Source organism: Colias eurytheme, chromosome 13 (assembly GCF_061535395.1).
Source record: "Colias eurytheme isolate Ceu_HAF_F1 chromosome 13, ilColEury1 Martin Lab GWU primary, whole genome shotgun sequence".
In the NCBI taxonomy this organism is placed as follows: domain Eukaryota; kingdom Metazoa; phylum Arthropoda; class Insecta; order Lepidoptera; family Pieridae; genus Colias; species Colias eurytheme.
Window position 1 is genome coordinate 7,521,244 of NC_142992.1, and position 19,693 is coordinate 7,540,936.

Genomic DNA, 19,693 nt, shown 5'->3' on the forward strand with positions numbered 1-19,693 from the left:
AGTGATTACTATCAAGCTAATTTTTCGTGAGTAGCTTTATTTTGATGAGATGCCCAATAATTTCATGTACGAAACTCTCGATTGTGGTAGCTTACAGAGGTAACAAGGATAAAAATTTTTGATTTGACGGTTCTCAAATATTTATTACGCAATTTGTAGGACAATATGTCTGTTGAATTATATAAGTATGAAATAAGTGAAAATAAAAAAATCAGCTGGTTAGTAATCATTTATGATGACTTCGTTATCGATACACATTGGAAAGGGGGACTCTTTGATCAAACCATAGATTTTGTAGGACAAATATTTTTTCGAATAATTTAGATAATTATCTTGAGATTGAACAAAAAAAAACATTCAGTTAGTAATTAATATTTAAGAACCATCAAATCAAAATATTTTATCCTTGTTTCCTCTGGTAGCTTCCACAATCGAGAGTTTCGTACATGAAATTATTGGGCATCTCATCATAATAAAGCTACTCACGAAAAATTAGCTTGATAGTAATCACTTGCAAAAATGGGCGATGTATCCCGGACTATAAGTAGCCATGTACGAAAATCGCCATGCCATACTTTTCAGACAGTTCCAAATGGTCGCCATACCGCCGAAAATCAGCAATTTTTTTTAATATTGTATAAAATCATTTAATTTTATATTATTGTATAAAATCGTAGGAAAGTCAAAACTGACATAAACGTATAGCAACATTTTTAGCCGACGCCATTATAGGACGAAATTCTCAATTCAACTGAATTTTTTGTTGGTTCCGTTACCTCCGCACTTTTAACTGGGTGAACCGATGATTTCTTCTACACTAATATTATAAAGAGGAAAACTTTGTTTGTTTGTTTGATTGTAATGAATAGGCTCATAAACTACTGGACCGATTTTAAAAATTCCGTTCACCATTCAAAAGCTACATTATCCACGATTAATATAGGATAGGTTTTATCCCGGAAATTCCACGGGAACGGGAACTATGCGAGTTTTTCAAAAATTAACCCCGAACTAACAACAAAATACATAACAAGTCGAAAAAAATGTGATTTCTTGTCCGTTTCCCTATTTTTTTCGGTGTGTGTAGGTTGCATGCATATATTCCTACTAGGTATGAAGAGATATACAGAGAACGCTAAATACATTTGCCTGGTCACCATTACCATTCGATACACCATGACATGGTAGAGGCCGTTCTATAGAATTACGTCAAATAATGTACTCCATCTTTTATATCTCTGTAGGTGAGATGTTCTCCACCCTAGCCATCATCAGGTCTCCAGAATATAGTACTAGAGTCCGTGTTGAATAAAATTAATTTCTAAATCGGTGTTTTCTTAACTGTTCCCCACTTTAGAACTTATAATTACTTGCTTAGTCATCTTAAGGTCTCCAGAATGGGTCATGTAGTAGAGACTTTGCTTATAACGGTTAATGTTGAAAGATGAGTCTTCCTACATTACACAATATTTACTATTCATAAATGTAATATGTTACTGCCTCTCAGAGAAAACATAAATTAGGTAGAAACCAACTAACACATTACGATACAATACGATACACTATACAATTCCATAATCTTTGGTCACTTTTACTTCAACAACGATGTATATTTGGGTAATTTTCACGAAATGGCGAAATTCGGCTCTCTTAAAATTCCAAAAAATATTTAAATTATTTGATATTTCTTGTATGTGAATTTGATAGTACTAATGTTACTTTAATTTAATTATGTAGTGGTCCCAAACATTATCGCGTTTTATAAAAGTTATGAGGACATTAAAAAAAATCAAAGTGAGGGAATGACAATCAAGGTGAGGGAATGATTATTATTATTACAGACAAAGAAGCTTTTCAAATAAAATGTTTTTTTTAAGTATAATCTTTAATTATTGAATGAAATTTTGTTCTTAAACAATAAGTAAGATCAATGAGTAATTTCAACGAATCACAAAATTATTGCAGCACTTTGGCATAACTCTAATTTAAACTTAATTTTATTTGTTATAGCACTTAATTTAATAACAAAACCTTTGCTAACTTAAAGATTCTTCTAACAGCATTTTTTATAACAGAAAAACTTCTTATTTTAAACTTTAGTCTCATACATAAAATGAACGTTTAGTATTAACTCAACAAAACAAAAATTAACTTCTAATTTAGTAGGTAACCTACTTTTAAAATTTGTAATCTTAAACGATTCAGTCTTAAAATTGCAATTAAATCTTAATCAGATCTTTTAGACTAGTTTAAGTCTTTTATAAAATAACAACCCCTACTGATTAATTTTGGAGGCTCAATCTTCCTCAGAATGTCATTATTGAATGAAATTTTGTTCTTAAACAATAAGTAAGATCAATGAGTAATTTCAGCGAATCACAAAATTATTGCAGCACTTTGGCATAACTCTAATTTAAACTTAATTTTATTTGTTATAGCACTTAATTTAATAACAAAACCTTTGCTAACTTAAAGATTCTTCTAACAGCATTTTTTATAACAGAAAAACTTCTTATTTTAAACTTTAGTCTCATACATAAAATGAACGTTTAGTATTAACTCAACAAAACAAAAATTAACTTTTAATTTAGTAGGTAACCTACTTTTAAAATTTGTAATCTTAAACGATTCAGTCTTAAAATTGCAATTAAATCTTAATCAGATCTTTTAGACTAGTTTAAGTCTTTTATAAAATAACAACCCCTACTGATTAATTTTGGAGGCTCAATCTTCCTCAGAATGTCATGCCAGGCATATAACTGTTCATCTTTGATTTTAGGCCACTTCCAAGATTTAGTTCCTCTTTTCATACACTTTACTAAAGCGCCTTCCTCAGAAACTGATATTATTTCCCCTGGGTAAACATTTTCGTCCCATTTGATAAGTACGTTATCACCAATATTGTAAGTGATATTACTGTGCGTACAAATAACATCATTTGACGAATGTCCATCATCATAAGATTTGTTTCGTGATTTTAATTCAAAGGATGTGGTTGGCTGTGATGGTTTTTCGATGCAACGTTTTGAAGATTTGTAATATCCCATGTGAAAATGTTTACACTTTTCTGCGCATTCACAACATGAAAGACTTCTAAATTCCAAGACATCATTACTGAAGACAAATTGACGAATTTTTTGGGTTCCACGAAATGCAGCAATGATTGTTGACTGTTTGACTAAGTCTTCTATCTTCGCGATATTAGCAGTGGTAACTTCGAATAGTTTTATTGAAGAACATCTATCCAACAAAATTTCTTTGAGAGATTTCAAATTTACGATGTCCTTGCCTTCAGCCACTGCCTTATCAGCTGTTCTTTTTAATGTGCCACCTACGCCATCAGGGGCACCTTTGCCATGGCCAGGTTCTGAATAATTCCACGCAAAAAATGTCGCATCCGGAAACAAATCATTTATATGATGATATACTAGATGAAACATGAACTTGTTCTTGTATTGGTTGACAGGACTATCACTTAGCATGTGTATTCTGTGAATGTTTGGATTGTGATTTTTAAGCCACTCAAAAACTGGTAATAAGTGTGCCCATACTGCCGTTGCATCGTGTCTATTATTCTCAGAAAGAGAACAAAACGTGTAGGGTTTTACAGTGCCATTTTCACGTAAATATAATACTCCTGTATGTAGTGTAACTTGTTGTCTTGCACCTCCGAAATGTACTGCCTGAATCTCTTCGTTGTATTTGCAACAATAATTTTCACTGAAATCTATGTGAATAAGGACTTCATTGTCAGCTAAAGTCTTTTTAAGTTCTGATATGGTCTGATACTGGTGTGTTATTATAGCAACGTGTTTAAAGAATGAAGGCAAAGTTTTTTCTAATTGAAGTACCAATGATCTCAGTGAAAGCTTGATCTCTTTTAAAATAGGTTTTCTACAAGTCTTCATCTTTCCATTTTTTTCGAAGAATGTAGTTTCATACATCCACTGTTGATAAGTCACTATTCTGTTTGGCTGTGGAAGATTATACTCTAGCATTTTGTTTGCACAACCTTCACATTCTCGTAACAGACATTTAGTTGAATAGACATTGCATGTTCTCATGGTCAAGAAATTAGTAAGATTACAGCAAGGCAATACTCTATTTTCATGTAACTTCATAATCATTCGTTGAACATTTGCGTGGATTACACATTTGCATGTGTTACGGTCTTTTATGTTTGCCCAAGTCACCCAAAAAGGCCGAAACCTGCAGAAAGTTGTCAAGCTTATTTTATACTCAACTGCAGTCAGGAATTTACTGTGCAAATTTTTCAGGGTATCGCAAAGTAAACGTTTTTGTTTCACCTGTCCCATTGACCTTATAAAATCTTTCTTTCCTGGGCACATTCGAGAATTTTCGTCCTTTTCCAAAAAATCTTGAACATCCTTTTTGACCTTTATCAATTTATCACTGACTTTTCTAGAAACCCTCTTTTTATAATCCTGTTTGAAAAACTGTTTTGATAAGCTGAGTAGTTTATGCTTCTTCAAAAGATCTGGTTTAACTATTTCATAGTACTTTTTCTTTTCACTATGTTTCTTTAAATTACTGTACCCATCTTGTAGCTGTTTAGTAATAACTTCTGATAGAAGAAGCTTCTTCTTAACAATTTCAGGAACGCGGACGTTCTTCAAGAGAGCGGATACTTTAGCTTCTGGTGAAGTCTGATTATTTTTGTTCTGTCTTTGACATCTCTTACGGAATCTCTCTTTTCTTCTTATTTCTTGTTTCAATTTTTCCTGTAATCTGGATATTTTTGCATAAAGTATTCCTCTACGTCTTCTGAGTTGCTGCCTTCTCCGATTAACTGCCAAATTTCTTAATTGATCATTATTTTGCATAGGTTCTGGGCTAGGAGGCGGTGTCTCATCTAACAGTCTTGCTAAATTCTTTCGCACTTTCATCGTTTTGTTTCTATATGTTTGACTATTTTTCTTCCAGTTTTTCCTTTTTTGTCTTCTTTCTCGGGAACTCATTGCGGATATAGGTTTAACTTGACCTTTTTCTTTTTTTTTAAGGTATTTAATTCTTTCTTTTTGGCGAAGTACTTCAAGTGTTACAGGATCAACTTTCATTTTTTCCCTGCGTTTTCGGTCATATTCTTGCTTTTTCAATTTAGCTTCTTCTTTGCTTATCTTCTTTTTTCTTGACATTTTTTAGCCTACAACAATATTGCAGCAATAAATTCAAGAGTTAATTAAAAGATAACAATAAAAAGAGCCAGTTAGCCCACCCAAAAATCATTCCCTCATATATCATCATTCCCTCACCATAAACTTTAATGAGGGAATGATGGTGAGGGAATGACGAAATAAAGAATAAACGTAAAGGACTCGTGACATAACCTTACTTTGGAAATGATTTTTCTGCTTAAGAAAATAACTCCCAAAAGCCATCTTATCTGTGCAACTTATAATCACTTAAAGTGCTTACCTTTTGGTTTTTTAGAATGTGATGAAATGACGGTCAAAAATTTAATTTAGCCATAAAATTAATAAAATCTTTTTGCAGCGCACATTCGAACACAATCACAAAAAATTCGCCATTTTGATAAATTGACATTAGTGCCAACATTCAAAAACTAATGGTAGCGTTCGTATTTTATTTGAAATGCGTTCATAATTCAACTGCCAGTAATAGTGTGAGGGAATGATTTATTTATGTGAGACATTAATAAATATTTAATTATTTTATTCGTTTTTTGCTGTATAACGCTTATTTCGGTTTTTCCAATAAATATATAATATGTTTATACAATACAGCCTACTTGAATATGATTCGAATGATTTTTGTGCTTTTTTGGTAAATAAAAGTAAATAAAATTGGTACTTGGGACATAGTGAGGGAATGATATTAGGAACATTTTGGTTATGCATTTTTATTTATTTATTTATACAGCTCGAAAATCTCATGTGAAAGTGTTAGGTATAGTTATGAGGATTGTATAGAAATATTAATAACATCCATTTCTTTCTTAGATTTTTACATAAACTCCAAGGACAAGAATTTCGGATTTTCGTGAAAATTACCCATTTATAGAGGGCGGTTAAAAAAACAAATTCAAATGTAGTGACAGAATCATTAAGGTCGTTGAACCGTGTAATTGCCTTAATCTAATTTCAGCCACTAGACAATACATACCTACTGGATAGAAATATAGTAGTTTTTGCTTGAAAGAGTTTTATTATTCACATACTTCCAAACATTTAAACGTCATAAAATATTAAGTAAATTATTCTTCTTAACTTAACAATTTTATTTTAATTCAAATCAAATAATAAATAAACATTATTTAAATACAAAAGTCATTGCAAGAATTATCTTAATTCAAGAAAATATATGTACATATTTAAAAACTCACCTGCACATAAGTGTTCAATTGATATAATTCATTTAGATGCAGTTTCGCCTCCGTGCCGTCAGGATGGTACAGCTTCAAAAGTGCAACCACTGGCGGAAATGTATTCTGTAATAACAATTGCATTATCAATATTTTTAATCAATTACTGTACCTATCTTATTAGCATTATTTGATACATATTAATTTATAATTATAATTACACAAAAGCAGTGTAAAGTACAACCAACTTTAGAATACAATTAGATAGTTGATGGTTTTCTTACGGGTTATTATGGTTTGCTATACGCATCAAGAATTTAAATTTTACATGTTTGAAATAGTTATAAATAAAGTATTCGATGTTATTTACAGTTACAATCCAAAAATAATAAGTAATAATCCCTGCTAGTTAACGACCCGGCTGTTGCAATGGTCAGTTACCGTGACCGCGGGGTCAGAAGGTGTGATTGTTCACATAATTATGTAACCCTACATGTATTTATTTACTAAATACTATATTATTTTAATTATGTTATTATAATAATTATATTATTATAATAATATATTTATAACATTATTTTAATTATGTTTATTATGATAAACTAAAAACGTTTTGTGAGACGTATTGGTGAATATATTATATTTTTCAAAACATTACCAAAATAAGTTATATTTTTGCCACTAGTCTGAAGGTGAGGGTCTACATATTATATTGTACCTGTTTCTTTAGAAATAAACTTATAGTAATTAATAATAGATCTAAAGTACTATCTGACCCACACAACTTCTGCTCTAAAAATGAATATTGTTATCCTGTTGTAGTCCCCTATCAACTATACAAATCAATACGAACTACCTTCGACTTAATGCCATAGACAATAAGTTCACCTTTTCTGAATTGCCAATATTCTCGACGACGGGGATCCCAAACTGTACAACATCGCCAGAGTACACTTCGTGCGGCTCCTTTACAAACGAGCAGCGGTTGTTGTTTATAAATGTGCCGTTACTGCTTTGGTTGTCCTGGAAACAACATTGTTTATACATACATGTTTCATCTATTTACTCTCCTCTACCCTTCATTGGTTCGACTACCTATCATAATTACAGAAGCCGTGACGTTAAACATCGCACCACTGATCTACACATTAATATTAATCACTTTTTACAATTAATAATAAATCTGGTTATACATAATGCCCGATTGTCCCTTCTGAGTTCCCAGAACGGCAAACTACTTGCACAATACTTAGTACTAAGAATAGTACGCAAATGCAAATTGGAAGACAAAGAAACATTTATCTACACAGTAACTAGCGTGAGTTGTGTCGAAGATATGAAGCATTCGCAATCGTGATAAGGAAAATTGTCTTTCTCGTGTGCAATCATAAATTAATAGCCTAGGTACGTCTTTGTAAAAATGCCATACATTTTATCGTTAATCTTAAATACTTTTAAAAGCCCTCGACGTTGTATGAATCACACTTATTGCACTTTATATTTCATTGATTCTGTTAACCAACGTCTCCCGGTCAGGGTTACTACGCGTTGATCTTTAAAGGTTGTTTTCAATCAAAGCTTTTACTGTTATTTACTATATCAAGTTAAACAACTAACTTACTGGACACGTAATTGATCCTTTAAGTATCTATAATTTGAGATACCTATCATAATTTATTTAGAAACATTCAGAGTACACCGATTATTTATTATTTATGAAAAAGTTCTCTTGACTTTTCAATTCTGTTATTATACGTAATAAATTTACGTAAGAACTGGATGTTTAAAGTACATGATGAGTAACCGCAAGTTCCACCAGTGAAAACAATAACATATACAAAGCCGCAACAATGAAGTCGCAACTCGCCTGTCGCTAGGTGTATATAAATTTACGTCAATTAAAAGGATGCTAAACCTGTTTCAATGTAGCACGTAACTCATCATGCTATATGGTAACAGGCGGTGTTTTTATCGATTTAACTGTTGGACCCCATTTTATTTAACTTTCCACTATTCGAATGCAGTAAACTGTTATTTTAACAATAAAAACCGCGTATCCTTTAATGGTGATAAAAACGTTACGTTCATAAATGTTGAAATTAACAGCGGACGTTATAGAATTTCATAAATAGATCATAACGCATTAAACATACTATTGTAACGCAATAACATCCCATAGATAAATAATAACATTGCCGCGATACATTTATCTATACTAATATTATAAAGCTGAAGAGTTTGTTTGTTTGTTTGAACGCGCTAATCTCGGGAACTACTGGTCCGATTTGAAAAATTCTTTCGGTGTTAGATAGCTCATTTATCGAGTAAGGCTATAGGCTATATACCATCGCGCTACGACCAACAGGAGAGGAGCTAGGGGTTGGGTGGCTAGTTAATTAATAAACGTTTCGTTCGTATCCTATTTTGGAGTGGTTGTTTGAACTCGTGTAATATCTCAATGCTAATTTGGACATTTTGTAGATACTACGCTAAATGTTCTATCCAAGGACGAAATTTACTTCTTGCTGCGTACGCATGACGATAAATACACGATTCTATTGAATAAATTACATTTAATACGTACTAAATATCTATAATAATAACACTATAGCAGACTTCTCTAATATGTATGTGCTCATTGTAATCCAATTCTCGTTGTAAAGGCTAAAATGCATTTGATATGATACGAGACAGACGCATTATGCATCTCTAATGAACACACTATAATATACTACATACTTAGTAAATATATCAGCAATTGGTACACAGTACAATTGGTAAACGATACGCTTTTGAAGGTGGAATATTACTCGACGGTGTTTCTATTTTTATAACTGACACTATTTATTAACCATTGCATCGCATCGTGGAAACAAACTCTAATACCGGGTCCAGACCGGTGAAATGTAACATGCAATGTAACATTTTGCCTTTCATTGCATGTTCGCTGCTGGTGTGGACGCATAGCGCGCTCATAACGCGCATTCACTACGAACATCCCGCGTTCGTCTGTTTCCACCATTCTGCCGCGAACACGGCCCTTCAATACACGTTTTTTTCGTGCGCGTCAAACCGGTAGATCACACGAAGCATGGAGTCCGAAGACCACGTTCTTGCTATGACGATTATCAGTACTTCATTATTAATAATACATATCAACTCATGAAAACACGCCGAAGACCCTTTCTTTTGCTCATTCCACGCAGTCTCGTCCTCCATGTTCGTTGCGTTCTCAAACGACCGTCCACATTGGCTGCTCCGCGCACACAACGCGCCCCTTTGTGTTCGTCGAAAAACCGACAAATTTCGGATCGCTCCGCGCGCGGCTTGTAATGCTCGTAGCATGCGCGTGTAATGCACAATTCGCGCGCGCAAGACGTCCAAACTATGAGAAATTGTTACAAAGTGTGTTACCTTTCATGATACATTGCAGCAATGTGGACGGTGAATTCTTTCATTGCATGTTACATTGCATGTTACGTTTCACCAGTCTGGACCCGGCATAACACCATAACAATATTACGGAAGTATATTCAATACAAAATCTGTGACAAAAGTATTTAGTACATATATGTATTAGTAGTTTTAAACAAATTCACTGTCATTTAAAATTTGGCAAACGAGTACTTAGCCCAGAGCCACCCACCATGGCATTATCTAATACCGTACGATATTGCTCAGTTTTTCAAATAGACTTACCGAATAAGTGTATGAACAGTATTAATTTGTATTAAAAAAAAACAATACAACAGCTACATATATGCATTTCTTAATACTTACATAAAAATGGTTTTTAAATAAAATATTGTGTAACGCTTTTCAAAATAGCTCAGTAGTGATATGAGGTGACGAAGGCTTATGGCCACAGATGAAATCTTTTGTGGGCGTCAGTGAGAGCCGGCACATTTCCATTCATAAGAATGTAACGTACATATGTACAATCATGAATATACGTGGGTGGTCACGTTCTTTCATTGTACTTGTCTTTATATTTTGAATTTCAAAGGGTTACTTTTACTATAGGCAAAGTATTATAGACATTTTTTTACGTGACTGAGATGCAAACGAGTAGACGTGTTAGCAGATGGTAGGCGAGTGCCACACACGCTGCCCATAAGAATTCATAACAATTAGTTGCGGATGCCAGCATTGTAATATAAGAGTATAGAAAGAGAAAGGGCTAGGATAACAGGGAACCGCTCCTCTACTAACGTTACGCGATAACATACTTAAAATACTTCTTCAAGACAGATATTGGAGTCTCAAAGCTTGAATAGTGGCCGTATAGAAAATTCAAAAGCCTAGCTTTTATTTTAGTGGATTTTAACTAAATTAATGACACCTTTTGTTATATAATAGTTTAGATAATGGAACTGCATGTTGTAAGATTGATTAGTTTGAGTGCTCCCTGGAAGAATATGTTTTTTAATAAAATATTGAAAAGAATGCACAATGTTTCACATTTAAGACCTGTATTATAAAGCTTTTAGTTATACATCATATGTATGCTCTTAATTACTAGCTGTGCCCTGCGTTTTTACCCGCAGTGCTCCACTCCTGTTGGTCTTAGCGTGACTTCCTCGATAAATGGGCTATCTAACACCGAAAGAATTTTTCAAAACGGACCTGTAGTTTCCGAGATTAGCGCGTTCAAACAAACAAACAAGCTTTATAATATTAGTATAGATAAAAGCAGACATTCTACAACTTTAAAAGCTTGATACGTATATGGATTTATTTCGACTAATATTTCCATTACGTACTGGTATTATATACCTACGTAGATTTAATAAAGTTAGATTAGATGGCATTTCACATTTATGGGCATGTGTGTCACCCACGAAAATAATATGAAGGCAAAACATTTATAACTATGTCTTTAATGTATTTAGAAGTTTCACGGCGAACAAGAACTGTTTTTCTATAGAAAAAACTTACTTCTTACTTAAATTGTATAATAATTAATTCATCAACATAATCTTGGTGTGTAAATTAAAATAATAGAGATACTCATTAGTCATTACTAATATCTATTACAATTATAGAATTAAGTACTTATGTACTTCTGAACTTTCCTAGTTTAAAAAATCGATTTTAGAAAACATTAAAAAACATCAAGCAGGTGCTATTAATAACTTCCCATTTTATTTTAGTAACAAGTGACACAACCAATAAATTGGTATTACATATTTATTTCAACCCATAGAAATATACGTGCCTGAAGCGTGTAACTGTCGCGAAAACACGAGACTTCGCTCGCTATGCACGTGATTCAAATCGTAGCTGCTATATTCAATTATTTGTTGCAATGTCAACATACGGTAATTATTATCAACTACAGATTGAATATGCTAGGTTTTTTTTTTAATTTATAATATCCTAAACGTTAATAGGTATTAAGTGTTGAACGCAGGTAAAGGGTTAGTCTATGAGATCGATTGACACCCTAAGAGCTCCTTTACGGAGCTGAGTACACAAGAAAGGCTTCAGCCTGTGTAGAAAACTTGTAAGCACCTGAAAGACTCCATTTATAAATCGGGGTCATCACAGCGGGCTAAACGCCTTAAGCCTTTTCTAAATAGACGCATATTATGCGTCTATAAATTCCACCTCTCACTAGGCGTGCATATAATTAATCGTTAAGAGTTGTAAAAGTAGTATCGTACTATCGTATATTCACTATTATTATTCAATTTGGACGGATTAAACGTCGTTACCATATACTATTTGGTTCTTGATTCGACTTGAAAATATATCACTAAGAACTGTCTAGAATTCAGCGTTATGACAATATTAAATCTCATAAAAAATGAGATACACTGTCTGTGCTATGCCATGTGGAAGATATATCGCATCTGTTTCGCTGAATTTTCATCAGGGTATTGTATGTTATATCAGCCTTCTGGCTCAACCGTGAAACTTTACAAGAACTATTAATGTTGATATACATAATATTTACTATTTAGGTAGTACGTATGTGGTGAATTGAACATTTTCACTAGGGCATTTATGAAATTTCAATAATGCATTATTTAATGTTAATATCAAATAGTTTTGCTATTAAACTAAGCTTAAATAAAGTTTTTGAAACTAAACAAAATTTAAGCGCCTTTGGATCTTGAGTATCATGATTTTTTTTTAGAAAATATAATACCCCGGTACTTACCACAAGGTAAAAATGTCCCTTTTCATAGTACAGAGTAGCGTGGTGCCGAGAGAGTACTCTACAGTCAAATATTGTGTTCGTGTGACAAGGCACTCCTTTACACACGTACCTGCCGATCTGTAAAAAATATGCATGATTAAAATGATGTCATTTGAATAATTTTATTTATAAAAATGTAACGTATTAATTAATAATGATAAACCATATTTTAATAATACATATAAAGTATAATATTATTCATTTAGATTCGATAACGAATCTATACATATAATAAAATCGTAGCAAAGTCAAAACTGTACATTGAATATTTTTTTAAAAGAATACATAATCCATGATCTATAATCGATATAGAAGCCAAAAACATAGTTTTTAGAATTTTTGTCTGTTTGTCTGTTTGTCTGTTTGTCTGTTTGTCTGTTTGTCTGTATGTTTGTCCAGGCTAATCTCGAAAAGTGCTGCATAGATTGACTTCAAATTTTGCATGAATATTACTAACAGGTCGAGTGAGGCTTTTTTAAATATATTATCATGCTATCACCTCCGGGGGAGGAGCTGTGAACCTTTTTTTTTTCTTACGTATTCCGTGTATTACGACAGCGTACAATCTAAAGACTCATGTTTAAATGTTGGTTTCGGGTAAGCCATGCTATTATCTAGCTTTACACAATAAAAACTATGTCATTTACGTAATTTGGGCAGAGAATCAGTTTAATGAATTTATTAGTATACAAATTTGAAACAGCGCCATCTATGAGATTTCGTAAAAATCAAATCAATTTACATGTTAACACTACTGGACACAATGTTAAAAATTAATAATTTAAATATAATTATGTTATTTATTTATTTAACTCTTTAACCCATATCTTCCCTTCCCTATAAGGTGCGCTTATAATTCGTGTGAACTGTGAATATACTACATTTTTAAAAGTGAGGGTAGATGTTTATTATTTTAAGTCAAACTAGACACCATTACAGTTAATCTAATATTTTTACTAATATTTAATTTAATCTAATATTTTTATTTTATTATTTTTACTACCTATTGGTGTACCTTTTAATTGGCGTAGCTTAGTATTTATTCATCTCAAAAATTGTATCACTAGCTGTAAGGTACCTTATAATAAATAAATAAATAAATAAATAAATATTGATTGTGTTCATTGGTTACATTTTTAAAAATCTTCGTGTTTTAAAAATTCGATAACGAGGCGGGACTCGAACGAGCATTCTTTAGTGGTCGAATTTTTTCTATTCTTTATAAATTTATTGTTTATGAATTTATATTTATAAACAATAATACAAAAAGGTTCGTTGATAATTATTATTCCTTCATCATTTACATGTTGTAAGTAAAAATATACTTTGACTCTTAATACTTTTGTTCAGTATTTACCTGTATGATTATTGCTTGGTAATTAATATATTTTCATGTCGTGTACCTAATTAAAAACATAAGTTTGATGTGAAACTAGCTGGATTTATTTTTACACACTCACAGTCTTATATTTTGTGTTAATGTTAAAATAGTATTAATAGTGTACAAATCATAACATTTTTTCACAATTAAAAATATTTCCTTTTTTTTGATGGTGTTGGCATCGAATTAAACCGCGCTGTCGTTTCGTTCACAAAAAGTGAAGTTATGAGGACCGAATATGTAGCCGCCTCAACTTACGGAAACGAGAGTAACCTGCGTTGTCTGTTAGTTATTGTATAGTCGAATTTAACGTTACATGGAAATTGGAATCTAATTATATGTATACTTATATACTTATATTAAATCTGTAGAGGTCAATTCTGTACATGAAATATATTTCCTAAATAACTATCACGAGGTGATTAGGGATCGACACTGACGCCAAAAATTTTTCCGTCTGTCTGTCTGTATAACCGTTATAGAAACAAAAACTACTCGACGGATTTAAACGAAACTTGGTACAATTATTTTTCATATTCGTGAGCAGAGCAGTAACTCCATTTTTAAGCTTTCGTCGCGTGTGCAACCTACGGGTTAAAGCTACACAGAAATCAAGTATGAAAGAAATGTTCTCCATATTATATAAAAAATATCTCCCGACATCATAAATGTCTATCTTTTATGGTTGAGCTTAGGAGTTCAAAGCTTTCTGATTATATTTGTCTACTAGCTGTGCCCGCGACTTCGTCCGCGTGGAATAGTGACCTATGACCATGGGCTCAGGGCAAGAATAATTGTTTTTATTTTCATGCTTCCACTCCCACGCCCACTCCCAGGCCCACGCCAACGCCTTCCTACACTTCACAATTGGTACCTACCAGATCAAAGCCAGGGTAAGCGCCCCACCCAGCCCCACCGTGGCTACGCCCATGCTGAATTACTACTTAACATACAATTATTGAGTAAATACGTACTACCATAAATAATTAAAAGAATTGTTATTAAAGTTTCTTACTGAACTGAGCTAAAATACTTACGTACCAACTTATTAAAGAAAATCAAGAAATGAAATGCCTAACCTATACCAAATAGTTACTACATAATATTGTAATTAAAAATTATGATTAGTATATAATATCGAAAATCAAAAAAGAAATGCCTACCTAATTCTACGTAAAATTTATTTTAAATTATGTCATATTATTTTTTAGGAACCAGGGGGGGAGAGGAGCAAATTCTATTTCCTTCCTTTCTTAAATGGATGTTTTTAATAATGTATGGTGTAGCCACTGATCAGCTTAATCGATACTCAATTTTTATCAAATCCAGCAACAAATCCAAATTAGATGTTTCCTGTCTCACGCACGTAACTAAAGGCTGAAGAGAGAGAGAGGGAGCACGTAACTAAACCGTTTAATCGAAGAAAAGTGTATAGAAAAAGGAATAAATAATTTCATAAACTTCCCGACGATCTTTAAAAATAAATTATTATATCATTTTTTTCATTCCCACTTTTACCCCTATGTAGGTATAATAAGTGGATGAACCGATTTTGATACAATTTATCTAAGAACCAGCGTCGGAAAATATGCTGCCTAACAAAAAAAAAGCCGCATCTAATTCGGTTTACCTGTTAGCCAGCTACGGTGCCATAGACAGACACACACACACACACATACACACAGAAATACATAGCAGTCAAACACATAACACCCGTCTTTTTGCGTCGGGGGTTAAAAATATAATACGACATAATTTAAAGGACATTTTATGTGGAAAATTTACCTATTAGAAGTAACCATAATGTTAATTTGACCCCGCCCCCCCCCTACTACCTCAGCTTACCCCCAAACCCTTGGGGAATTTTGATATGATCATCTGGACATGTAAAGGAATAACTGTAGCGTATAACAGATAAATTACGTGATATCGTACACTGTACAGTGTACAATAGAATGCCTTAGCAAATGTTCGCCGTAATTACTTATAAATTGTCATAACTTTTTTATTTATGAACCGATTGACATGAATTAAACACTAAATGTTAAATGAAGATTACCACAATACATTAGTGAAAACCGCATCTAAATCGGATAAGCCGTTTCTGAGATTAGCGTGCACAAACATACATACAAACAGACAAAAAAAATTTTAACTACAGTTTTGGGTTCAAGATCGATTTAATAATAACACCTGCTAATTTTTTTCTACATATTTTCATTGTACAGACATCGCTTTTCCACAATTTTATTATATGTATTGATGATGATGATGATTGATGATTATAACACTCTCAGTCCGTTTCAACTTAATTTTTATTCACTCGCATCAGTGCCACCTAACAAATCTTTATATCGAAATTCGAGCAAAGCTAAGAAAATGAGAAATAAGAGTTCTCAAGGATCGTTAGAGGTAAGAGGCTTACTATTGACCGAAAACAACATGTGTTATGCCGAGAACCTGAAACCGCTTCAAAACGAGAATTGCGGCTCACAGCTGACCGCGAACGGCATATACTATCCTGTGAGACCGAAATCTTCACTGAGAGGGTATAACGTCTCACAGCTGACCGCAAATGGCATATTTTATCTCGATAATCTGAAACTTTTACTCAATATGAAGACCGTTTGACAAATGATAGGGTGCACCATAATATTATTCGATCTCTTGAAGATGAACATGAGCATAAGCAATGACTAGAGTAGGGACGCGAATATTACCATTATTTGAGACAAGATTATTTGAGACAAATACGATTAATAAGTTTGTTTAATGAAAGATTAAGAATTGAAACTATTTGGTCTCTTGAAACGGACGAATAGCGAGAGGCCCGTCTTACTGTAGACAGATTTCGAGTCTTAATGACTTAGAGGTAAACATAGAAGATCAATCTACGAATTCGGTGGTGTGGTCCGACAAATATAAAAGTGGGTTTGCTTATAACCTCACAATTGATTACAGATCATCTTCTGTATAGGCGATATTAACGTAGTATGTTCTTTTTGTAATGCTTTAAAGAGGAGTAAGGAGTCGGCTTTCGTTTGAAGATACACCAGAACCTTTGAAATCACTACTTTTAGAGGAACATGTGCAATCTAAACAGTTCTTAGACAATATTCGCTCTTATAGTAGTGCGTTTTAAATGATCCTTTGGTGCTCAACAATTATCAGAGGATCCTTTCATACTTACTTTTAAGATACAAGGTCAAGTTTATCATTTGATAGGATCCCTTTTGCCTGAAGGCCAACCTAAGTTTCTTCAAATATATTTAGTATTCGACTACAACGAATAGTCGAATACAAGAAATCAATATTTCTCGAATTTAAAATATTACAATTTTTGCTACGGTAGGGCGACGAATGTATTTTCGCATAGTTACGGAGGGGAACTCACGGGGGGTCGAGTGACGCGGGCCACGTACCACAAACATGCTTAGTTTGTTGTACCGAGCGCGAAAGAAAGTCATCGTGTTTTTAGTAAAATTACTATGTAAACTAACGTAATTTAATACTTAGGTACATAGTATAATGATGCGCTCAAACTGTTAATCTACATTTAATTTAGATTATTATTTGAATTACTAAGTAATGTAGAATTTAAATCAAATTCACTCATGTTTTCCTCAGATTTTCGATGTCCTCCGATTTTAAGATTTTCTTATCAGAGTATTCAATTTTAATGTAGTTAATTTTTATAAGAGACAATTAAGAACATTCAAAAATAAAGTGTCACGTATTTTTTTTAAACGACGAATGACGAAAAACGACGTAATCGCGGACGAAGTCGCGGGCAACAGCTAGTAAAAATATAAAATTGCGTAGAGTATGAACAAGGTACATACCCTCAAGAGGTATGAATATTTTAATTAGCTTATAATTATGGAAATGGCTTGCTAATTGCAATATACAGAAATATTAAATTTGGATGATATTAAAAAAGCATAGGATGTATGACGCACTCGTGCGAAGAAATTGCGCTGTAATTACACAAATAGCTATAATAGAAGTAATGTTGTAGGAACAAAACGAGATTCTTTGCTTTGTTTTTCATTCAAGGACTGCTATTTATTTCCTGTTTTAGTGAAACTATTCATTTATTTTAATTTAATACGGTAACTGGTTAAAATGATGATTATGATCGAAACGAAAATATAGACCTTATGGAAAATATTTAATTCGGCCATTCTAGGCCACGGCACTTGTGGTATCATTTTGAACACATCCTGCAAGCATAACAAATAAGTGATAAGAAATAACTTCCGCTGCAAGCGTAGCAGATGCGTAGCTAGGAATAGCACCATTTAATCTTGTTAAATTTAATTGCCAATGTTCAATTGTAGCGTCTCGAGTAGCCTGGGTCATGCTGATTGACTCGAGTATGGCCCGCGCGCGCCTGACATCCATACTAAGCGACTTACAGATAAACGTATAACGCGATCGGAACGTAAATGCGGCTTGAACCTGCACTACTTTTAAATGAGTCAACTGAATGGAATAATGTATTGACTAGTTGAGATTCTCTTTGCTTTGGTTAGTGTCGAATATAGTAGGACTTATACAAATACGATCTTAAGGAGCAAGCTCACTCTTGTATGCGATTTTATATGTACAAACTTGATAGGAATATCTTTAGAACCAAGGAATCCTTAATTTTTTTTAGTATGTATAACAAATATACATCAGACTTCATCAACTTGGATTTAATAGAATGGATGGATGGAATAACTTAACTATTATTATTTTAAAATATAATAGTTGAGAGTTTTGAATTCAGTGTCACATAATATTATCAATGTGAAATGTAAAGCCCGTTAGTTCTTTGGTTACCTAAAAACGAAGGAATGCACTAAAGAACCTTTTGTTTATTTGATTTTGCAGGGTGTCTAATCAAATCTGATTAATAATAATTAAGACACCAGATTTGTAAAGAAAATTCTTTGATAAAATTTCTTATTAGACTAAGAGATAAGAGAAATTATACCATTTAGGGCCGATTTTTCAATGCTTGGATAAAACTTATTCGTCGAATAGTATATAAAACTACCATTTTAAAAACGTATTCTAATTGCCCGTATTTGACAGTTTACGTGACATTTTAATATTATCGTGTAATACTTTATTGGACGGATAAGTTTTATCCAAGCATTGAAAAATCGGCCCTAAAAATACAGTTATTTTCACTCTACCTTGCGTGAAGCATTTTATTTAATATAATGTATAAAGTTCAAAAATTTATGTACATATATTTATGTAAATAAAATCTGCATATTCTTTTATAATAGATAAATTATATTGAGCTGGTTAGAAGGTACTGAATAATAATACCCATTTATTTAGGCGTCTTGCGGACAACTTCACTCATTTGGCAGAAGGAAACTATTTATTTTATTTTACTAAATTATTATTTGTTAAAAGTACACTATTGGTAATACTTTGTGGATAAATGGGAGTTTATTGTAGTTACTATTTACCATTTATTTTTTATAAATATATAAAAATGAAAATCTCTGCATTTTATTTATTCTTATTTATTATTTATAACTGAGCAACACAAATTTAGAGGGGATGAGATTTTTTGGACAGGTTTAATTTTATAGTTTTTTTTTTCAGTATAATTCCTGTAAAGACAGAGTCAGTCAACACTTAAAATATGAATCCTGTTAACATTAACTATAATGCTAAAGTTTGTGAGGATGTTTTTATAATAGCTTGGCTTAATTAACTTAATTTGATAAAACTTTACAGTAATTTAAGTTATATATTA

At 32.5% G+C, this 19,693-nt stretch overlaps 2 protein-coding genes across 3 annotated transcripts in view; both read right to left on the reverse strand.

Moving 5' to 3' along the window:
* Slmap (Sarcolemma associated protein) overlaps nucleotides 1-19,693 on the reverse strand; it is a 35,317-nt gene that overhangs the window by 13,924 nt on the left and 1,700 nt on the right. For both annotated transcript variants that reach the window (XM_090108457.1, XM_090108458.1), the window contains 3 exons: nucleotides 12,510-12,626; nucleotides 7,232-7,366; nucleotides 6,365-6,469 (listed from right to left, as the gene is read on the reverse strand). In XM_090108457.1, coding sequence (XP_089964583.1) covers nucleotides 6,365-6,469; nucleotides 7,232-7,366; nucleotides 12,510-12,626 — 357 coding nt within the window. The remainder of the gene's footprint in view (nucleotides 1-6,364; nucleotides 6,470-7,231; nucleotides 7,367-12,509; nucleotides 12,627-19,693) is intronic.
* Nucleotides 2,591-5,175, reverse strand: LOC149903505 (uncharacterized). The gene has a single exon (XM_090108861.1). The coding sequence runs from the start codon at nucleotides 5,154-5,156 to the stop codon at nucleotides 2,673-2,675; it is 2,484 nt and encodes an 827-aa protein (XP_089964987.1). The 5' UTR covers nucleotides 5,157-5,175; the 3' UTR covers nucleotides 2,591-2,672.